Source organism: Heteronotia binoei, chromosome 9 (assembly GCF_032191835.1).
Source record: "Heteronotia binoei isolate CCM8104 ecotype False Entrance Well chromosome 9, APGP_CSIRO_Hbin_v1, whole genome shotgun sequence".
NCBI lineage: Eukaryota > Metazoa > Chordata > Lepidosauria > Squamata > Gekkonidae > Heteronotia > Heteronotia binoei.
In genome coordinates, this window is record NC_083231.1 from 110,382,649 (window position 1) to 110,404,185 (window position 21,537).

General features: G+C 48.5%; 1 protein-coding gene across 1 annotated transcript; it reads right to left on the reverse strand.

The window, feature by feature from the left end:
- Positions 1–2,089: 2,089 nt before the first annotated feature.
- Positions 2,090–12,522, reverse strand: LOC132577674 (C-X-C motif chemokine 10-like). Its single transcript, XM_060247468.1, has 4 exons — positions 12,211–12,522; positions 9,245–9,371; positions 6,166–6,252; positions 2,090–2,950 (listed from the first exon to the last, which is right to left on the reverse strand). The coding sequence occupies exons 1-4, from the start codon at positions 12,269–12,271 to the stop codon at positions 2,890–2,892; spliced, it is 336 nt and encodes a 111-aa protein (XP_060103451.1). The 5' UTR covers positions 12,272–12,522; the 3' UTR covers positions 2,090–2,889.
- Positions 12,523–21,537: the final 9,015 nt, after the last annotated feature.

Below are 21,537 nucleotides of genomic sequence, written 5' to 3' on the forward strand. Positions count from 1 at the left end.
ATGAGGGCTGGATGTGACAGAAATGAGACCTTGTTGGGCCAGGCCATGAGTGTCATAAAACATATTGCCAGGTAGCGAGGATATAAGCTTTTTAAAGGACACAAACGCAATTAATTAAAAAAAAACCTTAAAATGAAATATGCTTAAAAGATTAGCACTCTTGCACTATTGTGTTTATTTAAAAGTTTCTGATAACTGAAACGTCTTGCTCTGAATGATTAGATCGAAATCCGGAGACAATGTCTGTGCTGTAGCTATCTTGAGTATGCTGTTCAGGTATTGTTCAGGTGTTGTCTGTAAGTTGCAAACCTACTTTTGATTTATTGACATTCATTACAGAAATCTCATGATCAATGCTTTGAGCTTAAGACCCAGGGGGAAACATGAAACGGCTGGGCATTGCGAGCTTTTGTACATAAACTGCTTTACATGCTGGTCAGCCAATGGAGAAAACAGAGGCTTTGCTCTGTAGCTCCTGTGCAGTTGAGCAAGACTGGCAAAGCAAGCTGTGATGCAGAAGGAAGCAGATGACAGTGTGTTGCTCATAGGCCTGATAGGAACTCTCCAGAGTCCTGATCTGGCCCCTTGGGCTGCATTCTTGACACCCTGATTTAGGAGGTTTGCCCAATCTGCCTACATAACCTTTGTATCCACTTGGTTACATACTTTATATTCTTATATGCCTCCGGGTGCGTAACTCTGCCTTTCAACAAATAAATAACCTTCTTGACTGTGAACCGAAAGGGTGAGGGTGTGCAGCCCTACAGGTTGCCACCAGGTGGCAGCAGAGGAGTTTTAATGAAAGATGTTTTGTTTCTCCTCCAATTTAAAACATGTTTAATATCTGTTGGAAGATTGAATAAAAATGGGTTTGTGTTATGGTAGGATGTAAGGAAGGAGTGTAGTATTTCCAGATCACACTATTAGTAGCAACTCCTTAATGAAGGAGAGGAGATTGGATTTATACAATCTCCTTTCCCTTTCCATCCCGCCACAACAATTTACAATGTCCTTTCCCTTTCCATCCCGCCACAACAATTTACAATGTCCTTTCCCTTTCCATCCCGCCACAACAGACACCCTGTGAAGTAGGTGGACCTGAGAGAGCTCTGACAGAAACTGTTCTTGAGAGGAACAGCTCTGTGAGAACTTGTGACTGACTGAAGGCCACATCAGCAGGTGCGTGTTGAGGAGTGAGGAATCAACCCTGGATCTCCCACATAAGAGTCCGCAACTTAACCACTACGCCACACTGGTTCTCCAACACCAAATAGGCTCTTTTCTCCCGATATTGTTCAATATGTTCAATTTTAGTCTGTAAAAAAAATTATTTTCCATTCACCACACAGATCTTCCTTACGTCTATTGAAGAAGACAATTTGTATAATTATCTGTATGGTACAGTCTTTTTGAATATACAGAGCTGTCGTGTACATTAATTTGCCTGGAATAATATTTTGGATTTTATGTGCAGTACTGGTGCACAGTTCTTTTGGATTACTATCTCCATACTTTCCCAGCTGACATCCCTAGCTCCAGTTTGTTGTAATAGTTAAGTGCGTGGACTCTTATCTGGGAGAACCGGGTTTGATTCCCCACTCCTCCACTTGCACCTGCTGGCATGGCCTTGGGTCAGCCATAGCTCTGGCAGAGGTTGTCTTTGAAAGGGCAGCTGCTGTGAGAGCCCTCTCAGCCCCACCTACCTCACAGGGTGTCTATTGTGGGCGGAGAAGATATAGGAGACTGTGAGTCGCTCTGAGTCTCTGATTCAGAGAGAAGGGCAGGGTATAAATCTGCAGTCTTCTTCTTCTCCCACTCCCCGAAATCTACCCCCCCCCCTTTGCTTCCAAATCTCTAGGAATTTCCCAAGCCAAGATGGCTAATGCTGTGTTATTATGGTTACTGTTTTGTTATGTCAAAGCCCGCTTGTTTTTGCTTGATCTGAATCTACTGTGTGGTTCTTTCATTGGTTCCAGTATTATGGAAGGAGGAGTCCACATTTTCTCTACCTACTTTCTCCACTCTGTGCAATACAGGCCCTGGACTGTTCGATTGTGGTTTTTTAAAAAAACAAAAGGAAACAAGCACAGATTGCTAAAGCGGAAAGCATTTAATAATGAAAACGACTATTTAAAAAAACACTCAAACGCTCATATTTTTACAAACAGAGCATTAGACTGTGGTTTTTTTTATTATTATTATATACTTTGTACATTTTATAATAAAACAGGGTTAGCTGCCTGTCTTTTCAATACATCACGAGCTCTATATTACAAACGTTCTAATTATTTCTAGGGGGAAACTACAGATCTGGGTTACAGAACACTTGTGACAGTATTTACAATTAAGAATTGAATGTCCGCGAGAGGCAACATTACATATCCTAAAACACTGATACTTAAACTCATTTTTAAAATGGGTATGCATTTTTATGGCCTGTAGGGGGCAACAGATACTGCCTTAAACTCCCCTCTGAACAAATTGAGCAGAGCGTTTTATTAGATTGTTCGAAAGGGCTTCCACCTCAGATATATCGCTAATGCCAGTTAATACACTTGGGAAGACAGGATTGTCATCTCCAGGTTTCAGATGCCATGGCAGACTGATGTGCAAGCCCACCCAATAAGTTTGCACAAAGTACTTTTGTGCATACACCTCTGGGTCTCACAGTTATTGTGCCAGTACAGCTGTCAAGAACAAGCGGACGTTACCAGCTCAGCGCAGCGACTTTGCTAGCTCAATGCAAGCCTAGCTGCAGGCATTGCAACTGTGACTTTAAAAGGACCAGGACGCTAGCAAGAGACGTTCACTGGATCCTTGTGCATCCTCTTGACCTTTGCCACTCAAGAAATCCAGCAGACAACTGCAACCACACCTTCATCCTTGGCTCTACTGTGGGGATCTCCTACCGGCTACTCCTTTTCCTCTCCTGCCGGCGTTTCCGGAAGCCCTGAGAGAACAGATGAAATAGAAGTTATCAGGAGCACAATTCTCAGTGGCTCGGTCCTATTAACACAGTGCAGAATGGTGTGGGGTGGAATTCTAGCAGGAGCTCCTTTGCATATTAGGCCACACACCCCTGATGCAGCCAATCCTCCAAGAGTTTACAAAAAAGAGCCTTGTAAGCTCTTGGAGGATTGGCTACATCAGGGGTGTGTGGCCTAATATGCAAAGCTGCTCCTGCTAGAATTCCACCCCTGGAGGAAGCACTTTTGTGCCAGTGTACCAGTCATTTCCCTGCAACCCACGTGTGGCGTGGCCAGACTCAGAGGCACCAGATTTTTTTTAAAAAAAAAATAATTTATATCCCACCTAGGGTTGCCAATCTCCAGTTGGAGGCAGGGGATCTCCATTTTGGAGTCTCTACTCCTGCTTCAGGGTCATCGGAAAGTGGAGGGGAGGGGGACGTCTGCTGGGCACTCCATTATTCCCTATGGAGACTGGTTCCCATAGAGTCTAATGGAGAATCGATCTGCAGGTATTTGGGACTCTGTGGGGGCCTGTTTTTGAGGCAAAGGCACCAAATGTTTAGCATAGTATCCAGTACTTCTCCTTAAAACACCCTCCAACTTTCAAAAAGATTGGACCAGGGGATCCAATTCTATGAGCTCCCAAAAAATCTACTTCTATCTTTCATTATTTCCAAATGGAGGGAAGGCATTTAAAAGGTGTGCGGTCCCTTTAAATACGACGGCCAGAACTCCCTTTGGGGTTCAGTTATGCTTGTCACAACCTTGCTCCTGGCTCCACCCACAAAGTCTCCTGGCTCCACCCACAAAGTCTCCAGATATTTCTTGAATTGGGCCTGGCAACCCTAATCCCACCTTTTCTCCAAATGCGGGATGGATCATAGAACCATAGAGTTGAAAGAGACCTCCAGGGTCATCTAGTCCAACCCCCTGTACAATGCAGGAAAACCACAACTACCCCCTTCCCCCATGACTCCAGTTCCATGCCCACAAGGTGCCAAAAAACCTCTCCAAGATCTCTGGCCGAACTGGCTTGGAGAAAAATTGCTTCCTGACCCAAAGTGGCAATCAGTAAGAAAGGGCCACAAGAACTCAGCGCTGAGGCCACCCTTCCTGCCCTCCTTCCCATGACCTGCCTCAGTTCACAGAATCAGCACAGTTGTCAGATGGGCATCTCGCCTATGCTTAAAAACCTGCAAAGAAGGATCTTCGTAGCCAGTGTTTTTTTGAGCAGGAACGCCGTTCCGGCTGCCTTGGTGTCAGGGTGTGTGGCCTAATATGCAAATTAGTCCCTGCTGGGCTTTTTTGACACAAAAAGCCCTGTGTGAAACAATGGCGCTATCAAGGGGTGTGGTCTAATATGCAAATGAGTTCCTGATGGGCTTGTTCTACAAAGCCCTGCTCGTAGCCATTTCGAAAACTGGAAGAGAGTGATTTTGCAGAGCATAAATCACCTCAGGGCTGCGGTGCTGGGGGGAAGGGGAGAGTGGTGGGCTATCTGGGTTACCGGCCAAAGACCCTCTAAACCAGGGGTGGCCAATGGTAGCTCTCCAGATGTTTTTTGCCTACAACTCCCATCAGCCCCAGCCATTGGCCATGCTGGCTGGGGCTGATGGGAGTTGAAGGCAAAAAACATCTGGAGAGCTACCGTTGGCCACCCCTGCTCTAAACCACTCCAAATTCCTCAAAGGAAGAATGGAATACAAATGCAGTGAGGGGAAAAAGGCCAACCTTCACAGGGCAGTTTTAAAAAATGAGTCGGGTTCCTTCAAAGTTGTGCAAAAAATTCCCCACTGGGCCACTTTGGCTCAGAAAAAAGTGGGGGGGATGGGGCAAAGGACCCTCCCCACAGGCTTCCACAACGGCATCACCCGCAGCTGCTGCAGGGCTGTGAGGAAAGCACAATGGGCGTGGGCAGGGGTGGAATTCTAGCAGGAGCTCCTTTGCATATTAGGCCACATCCCTGATGTAGCCAATCCTCCAAGAGCTTACAAGTTTCTTTTTTGTAAGCTCTTGGAGGATTGGCTACATCAGGGGTATGTGGCCTAATATGCAAAGGAACTCCTACTAGAATTCTGAGCATGGGGAATCCTTACTTTTGTTTAAAAATTGCCTTGTGGTTTGGCCCTATGGTAGGAGCGTCCAAGCTTGTTTAACATAAGAGCCAGATAGAATAAAGATCAGATGCTTGAGAGTCGCAAGACATGGGAGGGAGGGAGGGAGGCAAATAGATGGGGGAGGGAGGAGCCAGGGAGATGTGGAAAGAGAGCAACTTTAACTTTGTATGCATTATCCAAGCTGCTGGCTGGCTTGGCTTGGAGCAGCTGACAAAGCAGTGGGGGCTTTAAGGGGAGGGAGGAGCCAGGGAGAGGTGGAAAGAGAGCAACTTTAACTTTGTATGCATTATCCAAGCTGCTGGCTGGCTTGGCTTGGAGCAGCTGACAAAGCAGTGGGGGCTTTAAGGGGAGGGAGGAGCCAGGGAGAGGTGGAAAGAGAGCAACTTTAACTTTGTATGCATTATCCAAGCTGCTGGCTGGCTTGGCTTGGAGCAGCTGACAAAGCAGTGGGGGCTTTAAGGGGAGGGAGGAGCCAGGGAGAGGTGGAAAGAGAGCAACTTTAACTTTGTATGCATTATCCAAGCTGCTGGCTGGCTTGGCTTGGAGCAGCTGACAAAGCAGTGGGGGCTTTAAGGGGAGGGAGGAGCCAGGGAGAGGTGGAAAGAGAGCAACTTTAACTTTGTATGCATTATCCAAGCTGCTGGCTGGCTTGGCTTGGAGAAGCAGACAGAGCAGTGGAGGCTTTAAGGGGAGGGAGGAGCCAGGGAGATGTGGAAAGAGAGCAACTTTAACTTTGTATGCATTATCCAAGCTGCTGGCTGGCTTGGCTTGGAGCAGCTGACAAAGCAGTGGGGGCTTTAAGGGGAGGGAGGAGCCAGGGAGAGGTGGAAAGAGAGCAACTTTAACTTTGTATGCATTATCCAAGCTGCTGGCTGGCTTGGCTTGGAGAAGCCGACAGAGCAGTGGGGGCTTTAAGGGCCATCCAATATGTATGAAAGAGCCCCATTTGACTCCCAAGCCGCAGTTGGGCCAACCCTGCCCTATAGCCTTAGCTGGAAACAATCAATAGTACATTTTAGACATTTCACAATAGTGGGATCATCCGTTGCAAGCCTGGGGATTTTTCGCCATCTGCATACCTGTTTTGGTTAATCCTCTGCAACATGGTTTGTACGGCCCTGGAAGCTGGATTGAGGCACCGCTGCTCTCCCGTCTTCAGCGTAAGGCTAGAAAGGAAAGGGCAAAGTCCTTAGGATCAGGCCTCCCTTTCGTTCATTAAAAGGCAGCTGCTATGTGGGCCTCTTAGCAGAAGCAGCCAAAGAAAGTTTGGTCACTGGATGTGGATACACAGTGAGCAGGGTTGCCAGCCTCCAGGTGGGGCCTGGAGATCTCTCGCTTTTACAACTGATCTCCAACTGGTAGAGATCAGCTCCCCTGGAGAAAATGCCAGGGAGAGAAGTCACTTCAGGAACAATAATATAAGCCACCACTGGTTGTAGTGACCAAATTACTATGTGATAATGGTGCGTGTATACAATTTAGCAAAAAGGAATACAAAATTCATGAATGATCTGAATAATTCATGAATGATCTGAATAATTCTTGAACGATCTGAATAATTCATGAATAATATAAATTCTCCAAAATTTATATTCCCATAGAGTCATTGTAAATTTATATTCCCATATAAACTTATATTCCCATGTCATTGTAAATATTAAGCAGTGGGGAATGCATTGGAAGTGTTGGTGTAAGCATATTTTGAACGGGGACGTCCTCTTTAAGATTTTATGGAGCACCCTATGCTGGAAGGGTAATCGAAGCAGGACCCTTCAAGTCAACCGCCTGCACATCGGGACTCCTTGTTGGAAGATTATTTATGAATTTTGTATTCCTTTGTAACTGGAGAGCCAGTTTGGTGTAGTGGTTAAGTCCACGGACTCTTATCTGGGAGAACCAGGTTTGATTCCCCACTCCTCCACTCGCACCTGCTGGAATGGCCTTGGGTCAGCCATAGCTCCCACAGAGTTCTCCTTGAAAGGGCAGCTGCTGTGAGAATCCTCTCAGCCCCTCCCACCTCACCAGGTGTCTGTTGTGGGGGAGGAAGATAAAGGAGGTTGTGAGGCGCTCTGAGACTCTTTGGAGTGGAGGGCGGGATATAAATCCAATATATTCTTCTTTTTGCTAAATTGTATACATGCACCATTACTACATAGTTATTTGGCCACTATAACCAGTGGTTGTTTATATTATTCCCCTTGGAGAAAATGGCTGCTTGGAAAGGTGGACTCTAAGGCATTGTACCATGCTGAGACCCCTCCCTTCCCTTCCCTTCCCTTCCCCAAACCTGACCCTCTCCTGGCTCCACCCCCAAAGCCTCCAGGTATTTTCCAACACACACCATGGCAACCCTAAGCCCAGCTGATTCTTTTACTACATCAATGATCCCCAAGGCGTTGCTCAGTGAAGTGTATCCCAAAGCCCACTTGCCAGTTTAGTGTAGTGGTTAAGTGCACAGACTCTTATCTGGGAGAACTGGGTTTGATTCCCCACTCCTCCACTTGCACTGCTGGCATGGCCTTGGGTCAGCCATAACTCTGGCAGAGGTTGCCCTTTAAAGGGAAGCTGCGGGGAGAGCTCTTTCAGCCCCACCTGCCTCACAGGGTGTCTGTTGTGAGGGAGGAAGGTAAAGGAGATTATGAGCCGCTTTGAGACTCTTCGGAGTGGAGGGCGGGATATAAATCCAATATCTTCATCTACCTCACAGGGTGTCTTCGGAGTGGAGGGCGGGATATAAATCCAATATTTTCATCTCCCTCACAGGGTGTCTGTTGTGGGGGAGGAAGGTAAAGGAGATTGTGAGCAGCTCTGAGACTCTTCGGAGTGGAGGGCGGGATATAAATCCAATATTTTCATCTACCTCACAGGGTGTCTATTGTGGGGGAGGAAGGTAAAGGAGATTGTGAGCCGCTTTGAGACTCTTCGGAGTGGAGGGCGGGATATAAATCCAATATCTTCATCTACCTCACAGGGTGTCTTCGGAGTGGAGGGCGGGATATAAATCCAATATTTTCATCTACCTCACAGGGTGTCTATTGTGGGGGAGGAAGGTAAAGGAGATTGTGAGCCGCTCTGAGACTCTTCGGAGTGGAGGGCGGGATATAAATCCAATATCTTCATCTACCTCACAGGGTGTCTGTTGTGGGGGGGGGGGAGGTAAAGGAGATTGTGAGCAATGTTTCCTCTAAACTGTGGAGTCTCGTGAGCAAAAATTCTACTTTGTGAGCTACTGGCATTAAAGTTGTGAGCTAAATTAGTTTGCTCGCGGGCCGTTTTTCCTGAGCTGAGGCAAAAATGTGTGAGCTGGAAGCTAAAAAATTGTGAGCTAGCTCACACTAACTCCCCTGTTTGAGGACCCTCCCCCTGCTTCAGGGTTATCAGAAAACGGGGGTGGGGAAGAAATGTCTGCTGAGCACTCCATGATTCCCTATGAAGATCGATTCCCATAGGGCATAATGGAGAATTGATCCACAGGTATCTGGGGCGGGGGGGCTGTTTTTTTTGTGGTAGGGACACCAAATCTGCAGCATAGCATCTGATGCCTCTCCTCAAAAGACCCTCCAAGTTTCAAAAATATTGGACTGGGGGGGGGGTCCAATTCTATGACCCCAAAAGAAAGTGCCCCTATCCTTCATTATTCCAAATGAAAGGAAGACATTTAAAAGTCACGTAGTCCCTTTACGAAGAGCCCCATGGCGCAGAGTGGTAAAGCTGCAACACTGCAGTCGGAGCCCTCTGCTCATGACCTGAGTTCGATTCCCGGTGGAAGCTGGGTTTTCAGGTAGCCGGCTCCAGGTTGACTCAGCCTTCCATCCTTCTGAGGTCAGTAAAATGAGTCCCCAGCTTGCTGGGGGGGGGGAGTGTGGATGACTAGGGAAGGCAATGGCAAACCACCCCATAAAAAGTCTGCCGTGAAAACGTGAAAGCAACGTCACCCCAGAGTCGAAAACGACTGGTGCGTGCACAGGGGACTACCTATACCATTTTTAGTCCCTTTAAATGCGATGGCCAGAACTCCCTTTGCAGTTCAGTAGTGCTTGTCACACCCTTGCTCCTGGCTCCACCCCAGTGTCTCCTGGCTCCACCCCCAAAGTCCCCAGATATTTCTCAAGTCAAACTTGGCAACCCTATTTATAAGGTTGGGGACTCCTCACTTACATGATCTCCACGCGGTCACAGGAAGCGCTCGCAGCGTACATTTCCACTTTCCCCCAAGGTTTCCTGGGGATAACATTCGAACCCGTGGATTGGCATATGCACCGCCCCTTCCCAGAGGTTGGGATTCCTAAAAACGAAACGAATAAAAAAGATTGAAAAGTAACATCAAGCCCATGAGACAAATTATTGGAGCAGATTGTTGAGGCTGGTTCACATATACATAAGAGGAGCCCTGCTGGATCAGACCAATGGTCCATTTAGTCCAGCATCCTGTCTCACACTGTGGCCAATCAGTTCCTCTGGAGGGCCAACAACAGGGCAGAGAGATAGGGTTGCCAAGTCCAATTTAAGAAATATCTGGGGACTTTGGGGGTGGAGCCAGGAGCCTTTGGGGGTGGAGCCAGGAGACATTGGGGGTGGAGCCAAGAGCAAGGGTATGACAAGCATAATTGAACTTCAAGGGAGTTCTGGCCATCACATTTAAGGGGACTGCACAAATTTTTAAATGCCTTCCTTCCATAGGGAAATAATGAAGGATAGGGGCACCTTCTTTTGGGGCTCATAGAATTGGACCCCCTGGTCCAATCTTTTTGAAACTTGGGAGGTATTTTGAGGAGAGGCAGTAGATGCTATACTGAAAATTTGGTGCCTCTATCTCAAAAAACAGCCCCCCCCCAGAGCCCCCGATACCCGCGGATCAATTCCCTATCATTCCCTATGGGAATCGTTCATGGAGGTGCATGATGGCTCTGGGGGCGGGGCTTCCCCCTCCGGCCAGCTGGCTGGGGGAGGGGGGAAGCCTGTAAAACCGGGGGATCCCCCTCTGGGACCTGGGGATTGGGAAGCCTACAGAGAGACCAAGGCCTTCCCCTCATAAGAACATCAGAAGAACCCTGCTGGATCAGACCAGTGGTCCATTTAGTCCTACATCCTGTCTCCCACAGTGGCCAACTCTCTGGAGGGCCAACAACAGGGCAGAGAGACCAAGGCCTTCCCCTCATAAGAACATCAGAGGAGCCCTGCTGGATCAGACCGGTGGTCCATCTAGTCCAGCATCCTGTCTCACATAGCGGCCAACCCGTTCCTCTTGAGGGCCAACAACAGGGCAGAGAGACCAAGGCCTTCCCCTCATAAGAACATCAGAGGAGCCCTGCTGGATCAGACCGGTGGTCCATCTAGTCCAGCATCCTGTCTCACATAGCGGCCAACCCGTTCCTCTTGAGGGCCAACAACAGGGCAGAGAGACCAAGGCCTTCCCCTCATAAGAACATCAGAAGAGCCCTGCTGGATCAGACCAGTGGTCCATCTAGTCCAGCATCCTGTCTCACATAGCGGCCAAGCAGTTCCTCTGGACGGCCAACGACAGGGCATAAAGGCTGAGGCCTTCTCTGGTACTACCTCCTGGCTCTGGGATTCAGAGGATTGGTGTCTCTGAATGTGGAGGTTCCCCTCAACCACTGAATAGCCTTATTCTGCATAAATCTATCTAATCCCCTTTTAAAGCTGTTTATCCCTGGGGCCATCAGCACATCCTCTGGCAGCGAATCCCACATTATGCGTGTAAAGTATTTCATTTTGTTTGCCCTGAACCTCTCCTGCCCACCAGCTTTATTGGATGCCCTCCAGTTCTAGTCTTTTGGGAGAGGGAGGGAAACTTCTCTTGGTCAACTCTCGCCACCCCAGGCATAATTTTTACAAACCTCTTCTCATGCCCCCCTCCCTCCCCAGTCTTCTCTTTTCCAATATTAAAAGTCCCAGACTCTTCAACTTTTCCTCAGAGAGAAGATGTTCCAACCCCTTCGTTGTCTTGGTCGCCCTCCTCTGTACTTTTCCCACCTCTGCAATGTCCTTTTGGAGATCCAGTAGCCGGTACTGTCCACAGTGTTCCAAACGAGGCCACACTGTGTTCGTCACTGTAGCATCCAGTTTTCTTCAGTAGAGTTAACTGGTGGACAGGCAATAGCCACTGCATGGGGAGTTGGGTGAGCAATGAAGGGGAGTCTCCCCTATGGAATCCCTGTTGCTACTACACTGTATCGGCATCGGTAGCAGCAACGGAGAAACCCACAAGCCCATCCCTGGGTAGGAAGTACCCTTTATGTGTAGATGAAGAAGAAGAAGAAGATATTGGATTTATATCCCGCCCTCCACTCCAAAGAGTCTCAGAGCGGCTCACAATCTCCTTTACCTTCCTCCTCCACAACAAACACCCTGTGAGGTGGGTGGGGCTGGAGAGGGCTCTCCCAGCAGCTGCCCTTTCAAGGACAACCTCTGCCAGAGCTATGGCTGACCCAAGGCCATTCCAGCAGGTGCAAGTGGAGGAGTGGGGAATCAAACCCGGTTCTCCCAGAAAAGAGTCTGCACACTTAACCACTACACCAAACTGGCTCTCCAGTTGCCAGGTCTCCAATGGCTGTAGGGTTGCCAGGTCTCCAATGGCTACCAGCAGGAGTGGGGCGGGGGGTAGGGTTTCCATCTCCAGGTTGGAAAACTCCTGGAGGTTTGGAGATGAAGGCTGGGGAGGATAGATAGCTCAGTGGGATACCATGACATAAAGTCCCCCCTCCAAAGCAGCCACTTTCTCCAGGGGAACTGATCTGGAGATGAGCTGTAATTCAGGGAGATCCCCAGTTCCCACCTGGAGAATGGCATCCCTAAACCCTATATCAGGGGTGACTAAACTTGCTTAAGGTAAGAGCCACACAGAATAAACATCAGATGTTTCAGAGCCACAAGACATGGAGGGAGGGAGGGAAGCAAATAGATGGGGGAGGGGAAGGGAGAGATGAAAAGAAAGCCACTTTAAATGCATTCTCCAAGCCACTGACAGATTTACCAAGAGAAATGCCTTCTCTAAGCCAGCCGGCAAGGCAATAGGGGCTTCAAGAGCCACACAAAATGTGTGAAAGGGCCACCTGTGGCTTCCAAGCCTCAGTTTGGCCACCCCTTCTACTTTTGTTACTCACCTTGAACGCCTGTCCCAAGGAAGATGGCTGCACAAAGGAAAACAGCGAAGACTTTGTTCATGACGATGACGGTGGAAGAGAACCTTTGCGATGTTTTGCCTTTTGCTGCCTGCTGGGATGTTCGAATTCCAGGGGAGAATTTATACTGGACCTGTCTTCTCCTCCTGAAACCTGATTAGCCTGAAGACAGGTCAGCTGTTCTCCGTAGGGAATATCCCGTCTGAGTGGATTTCCCCCAACGGGCGCAGAGGAAACGTGCCCGCTTTGAAGGGAAATCTCCCGTTTCTCATAAAGAAACCGAATAGTTTCGTTTTCAGATAAGGAAGCGAGGGGATTGCAATGATTGCATTGTCTGGAAGGCGGCCAAATACCGGATACAGAACAAATTGGCTAGAATGTTGACACTCCACAAGTTAGGATAAAACTTGGAACAACGGTTGAAATGTAGCAAAGGAATGCAGAAATGACTATGTGATTTGTAGTTGTTAGGGCAGTGGTCTTCCAAGGTTGCACATGTTTTAGGAGTCTAACTCATAGTCCTAAAGCCTGAAATACACAACATGGCTTAGTGGTAGTTTTAGTGCGTCTATATAATATAGTGGGTTCAACTCAAGGAAGAAGCATATGAACATATGAAGCTGCCTTATACTGAATCAGACCTTTGGTCCATCAAAGTCAGTATTGTCTTCTCAGACTGGCAGCGGCTCTCCAGGGTCTCAAGATGAGGTTTATTTGCCTGGACCCTTTTTTGAAGATGCCAGGGATTGAACCTGGGACCTTCTGCTTCCCAAGCAGATGCTCTTCCAGTGAGCCACCGTCCCTCCCCTAGGTAAGCAAGGTGATCATAGCTCTTTTATTCTGTACAGCATAGTATAGGGCTGCATTCTAAGAGTGCTAACTGGGCCAACTTATATACACTTTAAGGTTCCCGCGCTAGCACGCCATTGGATCGTTCGAACCAGCCAGAGGCCCGTGATTGGAGCAGGGCAGCAGGGATTTGGATCCTGCTGCCTATTGTTCCTGAGTCCCCCAAGCTCAGTCCTTATAGCTCCAATGAGCCAGGCAGGAACACCCATTGTGGTCTTCACTTTGGTCCGCATACACAACGGCGTCCAAATGTTTTCCAGAGGACAGGCCGATTTTTGGAGTTTGGAGAGTGTTGTCAGCCCCCTGATCAGAGTTGCCAGGACCAATTCAAGAAATACCTGGGAAATTTGGGGGTGGAGCCAGGAGACCTTGGGGGTGGAGCCAGGTTGTGACAAGCATAATTGAACTCCAAAGGGAGTTCTCGCCATCATATTTAAAGGAACTGCACACCTTTAAAATGGCTTCCTTCCATTGGAAATAATGAAAGGTAGAGGCACCTTCTTTTTGGGGCTCATAGAATTGGATTGCCTGGGGAGGGTTGTTTGAGGAGGGTCCAATTGGAGGGTTGTTTGAGGAGAGGCGCTGGATGGACATATGAACATATGAAGCTGCCTTATACTGAATCAGACCTTTGGTCCATCAAAGTCAGTATTGTCTTCTCAGACTGGCAGCGGCTCTCCAGGGTCTCAAGCTGAGGTTTTTCACACCTATTTGCCTGGACCCTTTTTTGGAGATGCCAGGGATTGAACCTGGGACCTTCTGCTTACAAGCAGATGCTCTACCACTGAGCCACTTTCCCTCCCCTATGCTATGCTGCAAATCTGCTGCCTCTATCTATCTCAAAAAACAGCCCTCCCCTCAAGTCCCAGGGCACGCCATCAGTTTCTGAAGTGGGTTGCAACGGCATTATTTAGCATATGTGACCACACACCACAAGTCCTTTTGAATCATCATTGCATTCATTAAGTGCATGAGTGAGAAATATTACTCTAGGATAAAAAGGAGAAGAGATCCTTTTCAAATGTATATTTTAGCCAGTACAGATTTTACATTACAGAGATGAGACATGCAAAAGGCACGTTCACTAGTACCGGTGAAAATAGGTTGCCTGAAAAGCTGGTTAAATCTTACAGTTGTCAACGGGATGGGAAAGGACCAAACCTGCCAACTCCTGTGGTGTTAACGGAAGCCTCATATGCAGAAGACAGCAGGTGGAGCCTTTTGTGGTATGAAGGCTAAGCCCAACGCCTTACCAGTCACCACAGGACCAAACCACAATTCAAACCACAGCTGCTGGTGATGGTTCAGAAGCTGACAGAGGGGCTGAATTAGCATCTGGATTCCTGTTGAGTCTTTCCCACGAGTAGTTCAGTCTGTGCAGACATACCCACCCAGTTTGGAATGATGATTACTTATTACCAGGCCTCAGATTCAGTGGGAGCTCACAGGAGCACAGCTCCTGAACCTTTCCGAGAGTTCCACCTCCTCCTTCTGAGAGTTCCGCCTCCTTGTCCATTGAATAGGAGGTGCAGCTGCATAACAATCCCTGGATGAGCTCCACCAACTATTTTCGTACAAAACGACCCCTGCTTATAACGATTCTGCTGAAGATGAAATGGCCTCATTTTGAGCAGGAGCTCACAGGAGCGGCGCTACAGAACCTCTAAATTTTATTGTGCTGTTTCTTTCTTAAACCCCACCCCCCACAAAAAAAATACTTCCTTCAGGGCTCAATTGTTCAAGCCCCCTGTGAGAATGTTGATGAACTCAGATCAATTGTCTAATATTTCCCCCCACAAAAAATGGGGAAACAACCAAAACATATAAAGCAGACAGATGGAAATCTTCCTCATGCCGCTGTGGCCACATAGGAGTAAGTCGTTTTAAAAGTATGATGGGAGTCAGGTTTTATTATGACAATTATAATTCACAAAGTATTTCACAAAGTAGATGCTGAGCTAATAGCATTTAGTACACCTTCGGGTGATGTCAAGGGGTGTGTGGCATATGCAAATGAGTTGTGCTAATAAGCTCCAGCACCTCTTTTTCTACAAAATGACCCCCTGGCCGTAGGGGCTTGATTCTGGTTGGGACCACCGAGAGGGGAACCTGCCTTCCTCCCCTTGCCAGTTTCCCAAGCCGAAACAGCACTGAAAGGTGTTATTTGCACACAGAAGGAGCCCCATGTTCACTGAATGCTTGAATGTGGAGCCCCCCACAAGGATAATAACAACCCGCATGCTATTTTGGTTCAGGAAAACACTGTGGGAGGGGAAGAAGGAGCTCCTCCAATTTTGTGTAGTGGCATGGACTCTTATCTGGGAGAACTGGGTTTGATTCCCCACTCCTCCACTTGCAGCTGCTGGAATGGCCTTGGGTCGGCCATAGTTCTCGCAGAGCTGTCCTTGAAAGGACAGCTTCTGTCAGAGCTCTTTCAGCCCTGCCTACCTCACAGGGTGTCTGTTGTGGGGAGCGGGGGAAGGAAAGGAGATTGTGAGTGTAATGTTCTGAGTGACAAGACGTGTTGAAGGCACATACTTTATTCGGAGATACATTACAAGAGAGCGAACACGCGGGCCGGGTCCCCCTTATATACATTCCCCGGAACAACCCTCAGTCAGGCCAGGTCCAATCCTGGCCTGTTAAACTTCCCGCCACAGATCTTGATGGGCGGAGCCTCAAAGCGAGCTACATCCGGGGACCAGTGGGTTTCCACTGGTCGCCTCTGTAGCGTTCGCCGCACGGTACATTAACTTTCCTTTCAAGACATAACAGTGAGCCACTCTGAAACTTTGAGATTCGGAGTGGAGGGCAGGATATAAATCCAATATCTTCTTCTTCTATGCCAGGGGTGGCCAAACTGCGGCTCAGGAGTCGCATGTGGCTCTTTTGCACATATTGTGTTGCTCTCAAAGCCCCCACCACCCTATTGTCCGGCTTGAAGAAGGCACGTCTCTCTTTAAACCACTTCAACGAGCCAGTCAGTGGCTTGGAAAATGCATTTAACGTTAAAGTTGCTTTCTTTCCACCTCTCCCTCCTCCATGTTTTCCTTCCTTGTCTTGCAGCTCTCAAACGTCTGATTTGCATGTCTTGCAGCTCTCAAACGTCTGATTTGCATGTCTTGTGGCTCTCAAACATCTGACGTTTATTGGCTCTTATATTAAGCAAGTTTGTGGCTCTTATATTAAGCAAGTTTGGCTACCTCTGTTCTATGCTGCAGTCCAAAGCTGAATTGGGCCTTCACAGCATTTTTGAAAGGAGTTCCCACTGGGAAATCCCAGTCCTGTAGCTGCGGGTGCCTGCGGTGGATTCACAGATGTTGCAACATCTAGTTTGACCTTCGGGGTCCTACAAAAAAATGTGGAACTTTCAAGAAAGTTTGCCCAGGTCGGTGAGCAGAAATCAGGGAAACTGAAACCTAATTTGGCTCTGTAGGAGAAACAAGACTCGAGGAAATGAAAGACACGATGCAGCTAAAAGTGCAGGCAGGGGGCCAATTCCTTGCCTATGGACTTTCATGGCTACTGAAAACAGTGTGGCCAACTTCCTGCTGCCCTACCCCTTTACTAGAGCCTTAATGGGATGTTGTTTCCAAGTAGGGTTGCCAATCCCCAGGTGCAGGCAGGGGATCCTCCGGTTTGGAGGCCCTCCCCCCACTTCAGGGTCGTCAGAAATGTCTGCTGGGGACTCTGTTATTCCCTATGGAGATTTATTCCCATAGAAAATCATGGAGAATTGATCTGCAGGTATCTGGGGCTCTGGGAAGGCTGTTTTTTGGGGTAGAGGCACCAAATTTTCAGTATAGCATCTAGTGACTCTCCCCAAAATACTCCACAAGTTTCAAAAAGATTGGACCAGGGGGTCCAATTCTATGAGCCCCAAAAGAAGGTGCCCCTATCCATGATTTCCTATGGAAGGAAGGCATTGAAAAGGTGTGCCGTCCCTTTAAATGTGATGGCCAGAACTCCCTTTGGAGTTCAATTATGCTTGTCACAGCCTTGATCTTGGCTCCACCCCTAATGTCTCCTGGCTCCACCCCCAAAGTCTCCTGGCTCCACCCCCAAAGTCCCCAGATATTTCTTGAATTGGACTTGGCAACCCTATTTCCAAGCAATGTTATTTACCTCCACTCTAGGGTTACCAATTCAGGTGGGGGAAGGGGATCCCCAGGTTTGGAGGCCCTCCCCTTGCTTCAGGGTCATCAGCAAGTGGGGGCAGGGGAGGGAACTATCTGCTGGGCACTCCATTATTCCCTATGGAGAACGATTCCCATAGGGTATAATGGAGAATTGATCTGCAGGTATCCGGGGCTTGGGGGGCTACTTTTGGAGCTAGAGGCACCAAATTTGCAGCATAACATCTGGTGCCGCTCCTCAAAACACCCACCGAGTTTCAGAAAGGTTGGACCGGGGGGGGGGTCCGATTCTAGCATCCCCCAAAGAAGGTGCCCCTATCCATTATTTCCAATGAAGGGAAGGCATTTAAAAGGTTCCTTAAATGTGATGGCCAGAACTGCCTTTGGAGTTCAGTTGTGCTTGTCACAAACTTGCTCCTGGCTCCACCCCCAAAGTCTTTTGGCTCCACTCCCAAGGTTTCCTGGCTCCACCCCCAAATCCCCCAGATATTCCTTGAATTGGACCTAGCAGTACTGCAGTCCTAAATTTTGCTCACGACCTGAGTTCGATCCCAGCGGAAGCTGGGTTCAGGTAGCTGGCTCAAGGTTGACTCAGCCTTCCATCCTTCCGAGGTCGGTCAAATGAGTCCCCAGCTTGCTGCGGGGTGGGGGGTGGGGAAATGTAGATGACTGGGGAAGGCAATGGCATACCACCCTGTAAAAAAGTCTGCCATGAAAACATCATGATGCGCCATCACCCCAGAGTCAGAAACGACAGGCGCTTGCACAGGGGACTCTACCTTTACCTTTTTAACCCTACTTCCAAGATGATGAAGAAGAAGATATTTGATTTATATCCCGCCCTCCACTCCGAAGAGTCTCAGAGCGGCTCACAATCTCCTTTCCCTTCCTCCCCCACAACAGACACCCTGTGAGGTGGGTGGGGCTGAGAGGACTCTCACAGCAGCTGCCCTTTCAAGGACAACCTCTGCCAGAGCTATGGCTGACCCAAGGCCATGCCAGCAGGTGCAAGTGGAGGAGTGGGGAATCAAACCCGGTTCTCCCAGATAAGAGTCCACGCACTTAACCACTACACCAAACTGGCTCTCCAAAGCAATGTTATATCCCTCCATGCCATAAAAATGTTTCACCTGCCCATTTCCATACATGAAACCTCTATTAAATACACAGGACATGTTTTCTCCAGGCCAGTGGGCTGTCCTAATTGGAAGCTTTTACTTAATCTCCTTCAGCTGCAAATTCCTCTGGATAAATTACTTAAGCTGTAACTTTTGCTGGTGGGAAAGGCTCTGACACTTCAGTGCAAGCGAAAGCGAAAGAATCCCACCCATGGGACAGGCAATCTCCAGGACTGGGGCGGCCAACTGCAGAGGAGAGATGGGCTCAGAGCTGGGCCTCTAGAGTTGGGTAGAACAGGAAGCGGAGGCAGCTTTCTGTCAGCAAGGGGTGAGGTGAGTCCCTCTTGTAGACAGCTGCTCAAGGCACGACAAGAACGGGTGTTTTCCAGTGCATCTAGCCACCCTAACCACATCTGTTGTTATTTCAGATTAAGTCCCTTTACTCCAAAGGATGAAAAAGGATAAATATTAAAATATTTTTAGTCTGGGTTTTGGGGTATATAATGTTAAGGCTGCGGTGATCTTCTCTCACACTTTCATAGGGTTGCCAATCCCCAGGTGGGGACAGGGGATGCCCAGTTTGGAGGAGCTCCTCCCACTTCAGGGTCATCAGAAAGCAGGGGAGGGGGGAGGGAAATGTCTGCTGGACACTCCATTATTCCTTGTGGAGACTGATTCCCATAGGATAGAGTGAAGAATTGATCCATGGGTATCTGGGGCTTGGGGTGGGCTGTTTTTTTGAGATAGAGGCACCAAATTTTCAGCATAGCATCTGGTGCCTCTCCTCTCCTCTCCTCCTCACCAAGTTTCAAAAATATTGGACCAGGGGGTCCAATTCTATGAGCCCCAAGGTGCCTCTGTCCTTCATTATTTCCAGTGGAGGGAAGGCATTTAAAAGGTTTGCATTTCCTTTAAATGTGATGGCCAGAACTTCCTTTGGAGTTCAATTATGCTTGTCACAACCTTGTTCCTGGCTCCACCCCCAATGTCTCCTGGCTCCACCCCCAAAGTTCCCTGATATTTCTTGAATTGGACTTGGCAACCCTACACACTTACTTGTGAGTAAGACTCCAATAGTATTACAGAGAATTCATCTCCCTGTGAGCTTAATTCCTGGGCAGATTATTACAGATTAAAATGTGGAATTCATTGCTAGAGGATGTAGTCATGGCCACAAAAATAAACAGTTTTAAAGGGGGATTAGATAGATTAATGGAGAATAAGTATCAGTGGCTCCTAGCCATGGTGGCTGAGGGAAGCCTCCACGTTCAGAGACACTAAACCTCTGAATCCCAGAGCCAGAGAGGAAGACTTCAGTTTTTATGCCCCTATTGTTGGGCCTCCAGAGGAACTGGTTGGCCACTGTGGGAGACAAGATGCTGGACTAGATGGACCACTGCTCTCACCCAGCAGGGCTTTTCTTATGTTTGTATGCCATACAAACAAAGATCAATGTTTATAAAGTGGTTGTGATGACAACCCACATCTATGGCTCCGAATCGTGGGTTTTATACCGTCATCACCTGCGACTCCTTGAGCGCTTTCATCAGCGCTGCCTTCGCACCATCCTCAACATCCACTGGAGTGACTTTGTGACCAACACTGAAGTCCTCAAGCGGGCGGAGGTTACCAGCATTGAGGCACTGAACATATGAACATATGAAGCTGCCTTATACTGAATCAGACCCTTGGTCCATCAAAGTCAGTATTGTCTTCTCAGACTGGCAGCGGCTCTCCAGGGTCTCAAGCTGAGGTTTTCCACACCTATTTGCCTGGACCCTTTTTTGGAGATGCCAGGGATTGAACCTGGGACCTTCTGCTTCCCAAGCAGATGCTCTACCACTGAGCCACCGTCCCTCGCTGGGCAGGGCATATTTCCAGGATGGAAAACCACCGCCTTCCCAAGATTGCCCTGTATGGCGAACTTTCCACCGGCCATCGAAATAGTGGGGCACCAAAGAAGAGGTACAAGGACTCCTTGAAGGTACCTAGCCTCAGATCGCAAAGCATGGAGGCACACCATCCACCAGGCTGTCTCTTCCTTTGAGAACGCACGCATAGGTGGTCTTGAGGACAAAAGGAGATTGAGGAAGAATCACACTGCTACAGCACCAACCCCAAATCAGACTTTTCCCTGCAGCCACTGTGGCCGGACCTGCCTGTCCCGCATTGGTCTTGTCAGCCACCAGCGAGCCTGCAGCAGACGTGGACTACTGCACCTTTCTTAAATCTTCGTTCGCGAAGTCAAGCCGAGAGAGAGAGAGAGAGATGCCATACAGTTAAATATAGTAACAAGGAGGTTGCCAACCTCCAGGCATAGCCTAGAGCTCTCCTGCAATTATAACTGATCTTCAGATGACAGAGATCAGTTCCCCCTGACTGCTTTGGAGGGTGAACTCTATGGCCTTATAATCTACTGAAGTCCCTTCCCTCTCCAAACCCTGCCATCCCCAAATCTCCAGGAATTTCCCAAACAGAGGTGACAACCCTGTTTACAAGGGATAACCCTATCTGGTGCATGTGCCCATTTACTTGCTTATATCGATGGTCACAGTCACGTGCTGCTCAAGCCTGCTTGGAGTTACTGGGACTTAAAACCGGAGCAAGTAAACACAGTATTGTTTTCTCAGTGTATGGCATTAATGAGCTGGCCAAACATAGAATCATAGAATCCCACAGTTGGACGGGGCCATACAGACTATCTAGTCCAGCCCCCAGCTCAGTGCAGGGTCAGTCTACAGCAGGGGTGGCCAACGGTAGCTCTCCAGATGTTTTTTGCCTACAACTCCCATCAGCCCCAGCCATCGGCCATGCGGGTGTTGTAGGCAAAAAAACCAACTGGAGAGCTACCGTTGGCCACCCCTGGTCTACAGGATACAGTCTACAAAAAGGCTTCATGTCCTGTGAGGGCTGCTATTGTCACGTGTAGAGCCTATCCAGATGTTGTATGTCAAACGATGACTCATACACGGGAGGGTCCAACAAGGATTGTTTAATCAAAACGTGGTTTGCAAAGCACGGGGAGCCCGGATAGAAGGATTCCACCTGTCGACTCCGCCCTCTGTGTCGCAGCACAGATCTTATATACCTTAGCCAAGCCCTTGTGGAGCCCACCAATTGGTGGGTTCCCTCACAATCTGCCTAGCACCAACTCGCAAACAACAGTGCTCCCCCTTTCACTATGAGCACAACTTCGTCCTGCAGAG

What these genes read in the sequence shown, in the direction of transcription:
- LOC132577674 (XM_060247468.1), bottom strand. Translation starts at nt 12,271, where the DNA reads ATGAACAAAGTCTTCGCTGTTTTCCTTTGTGCAGCCATCTTCCTTGGG. An exon ending in CCTTGGGACAGGCGTTCAAG is followed by an intron (nt 9,372 to 12,210) that starts GTGAGTAACAAA and finishes TTTCGTTTTTAG; the next exon opens with GAATCCCAACCTCTGGGAAG. An exon ending in TGTGACCGCGTGGAGATCAT is followed by an intron (nt 6,253 to 9,244) that starts GTAAGTGAGGAG and finishes TTTCCTTTCTAG; the next exon opens with CCTTACGCTGAAGACGGGAG.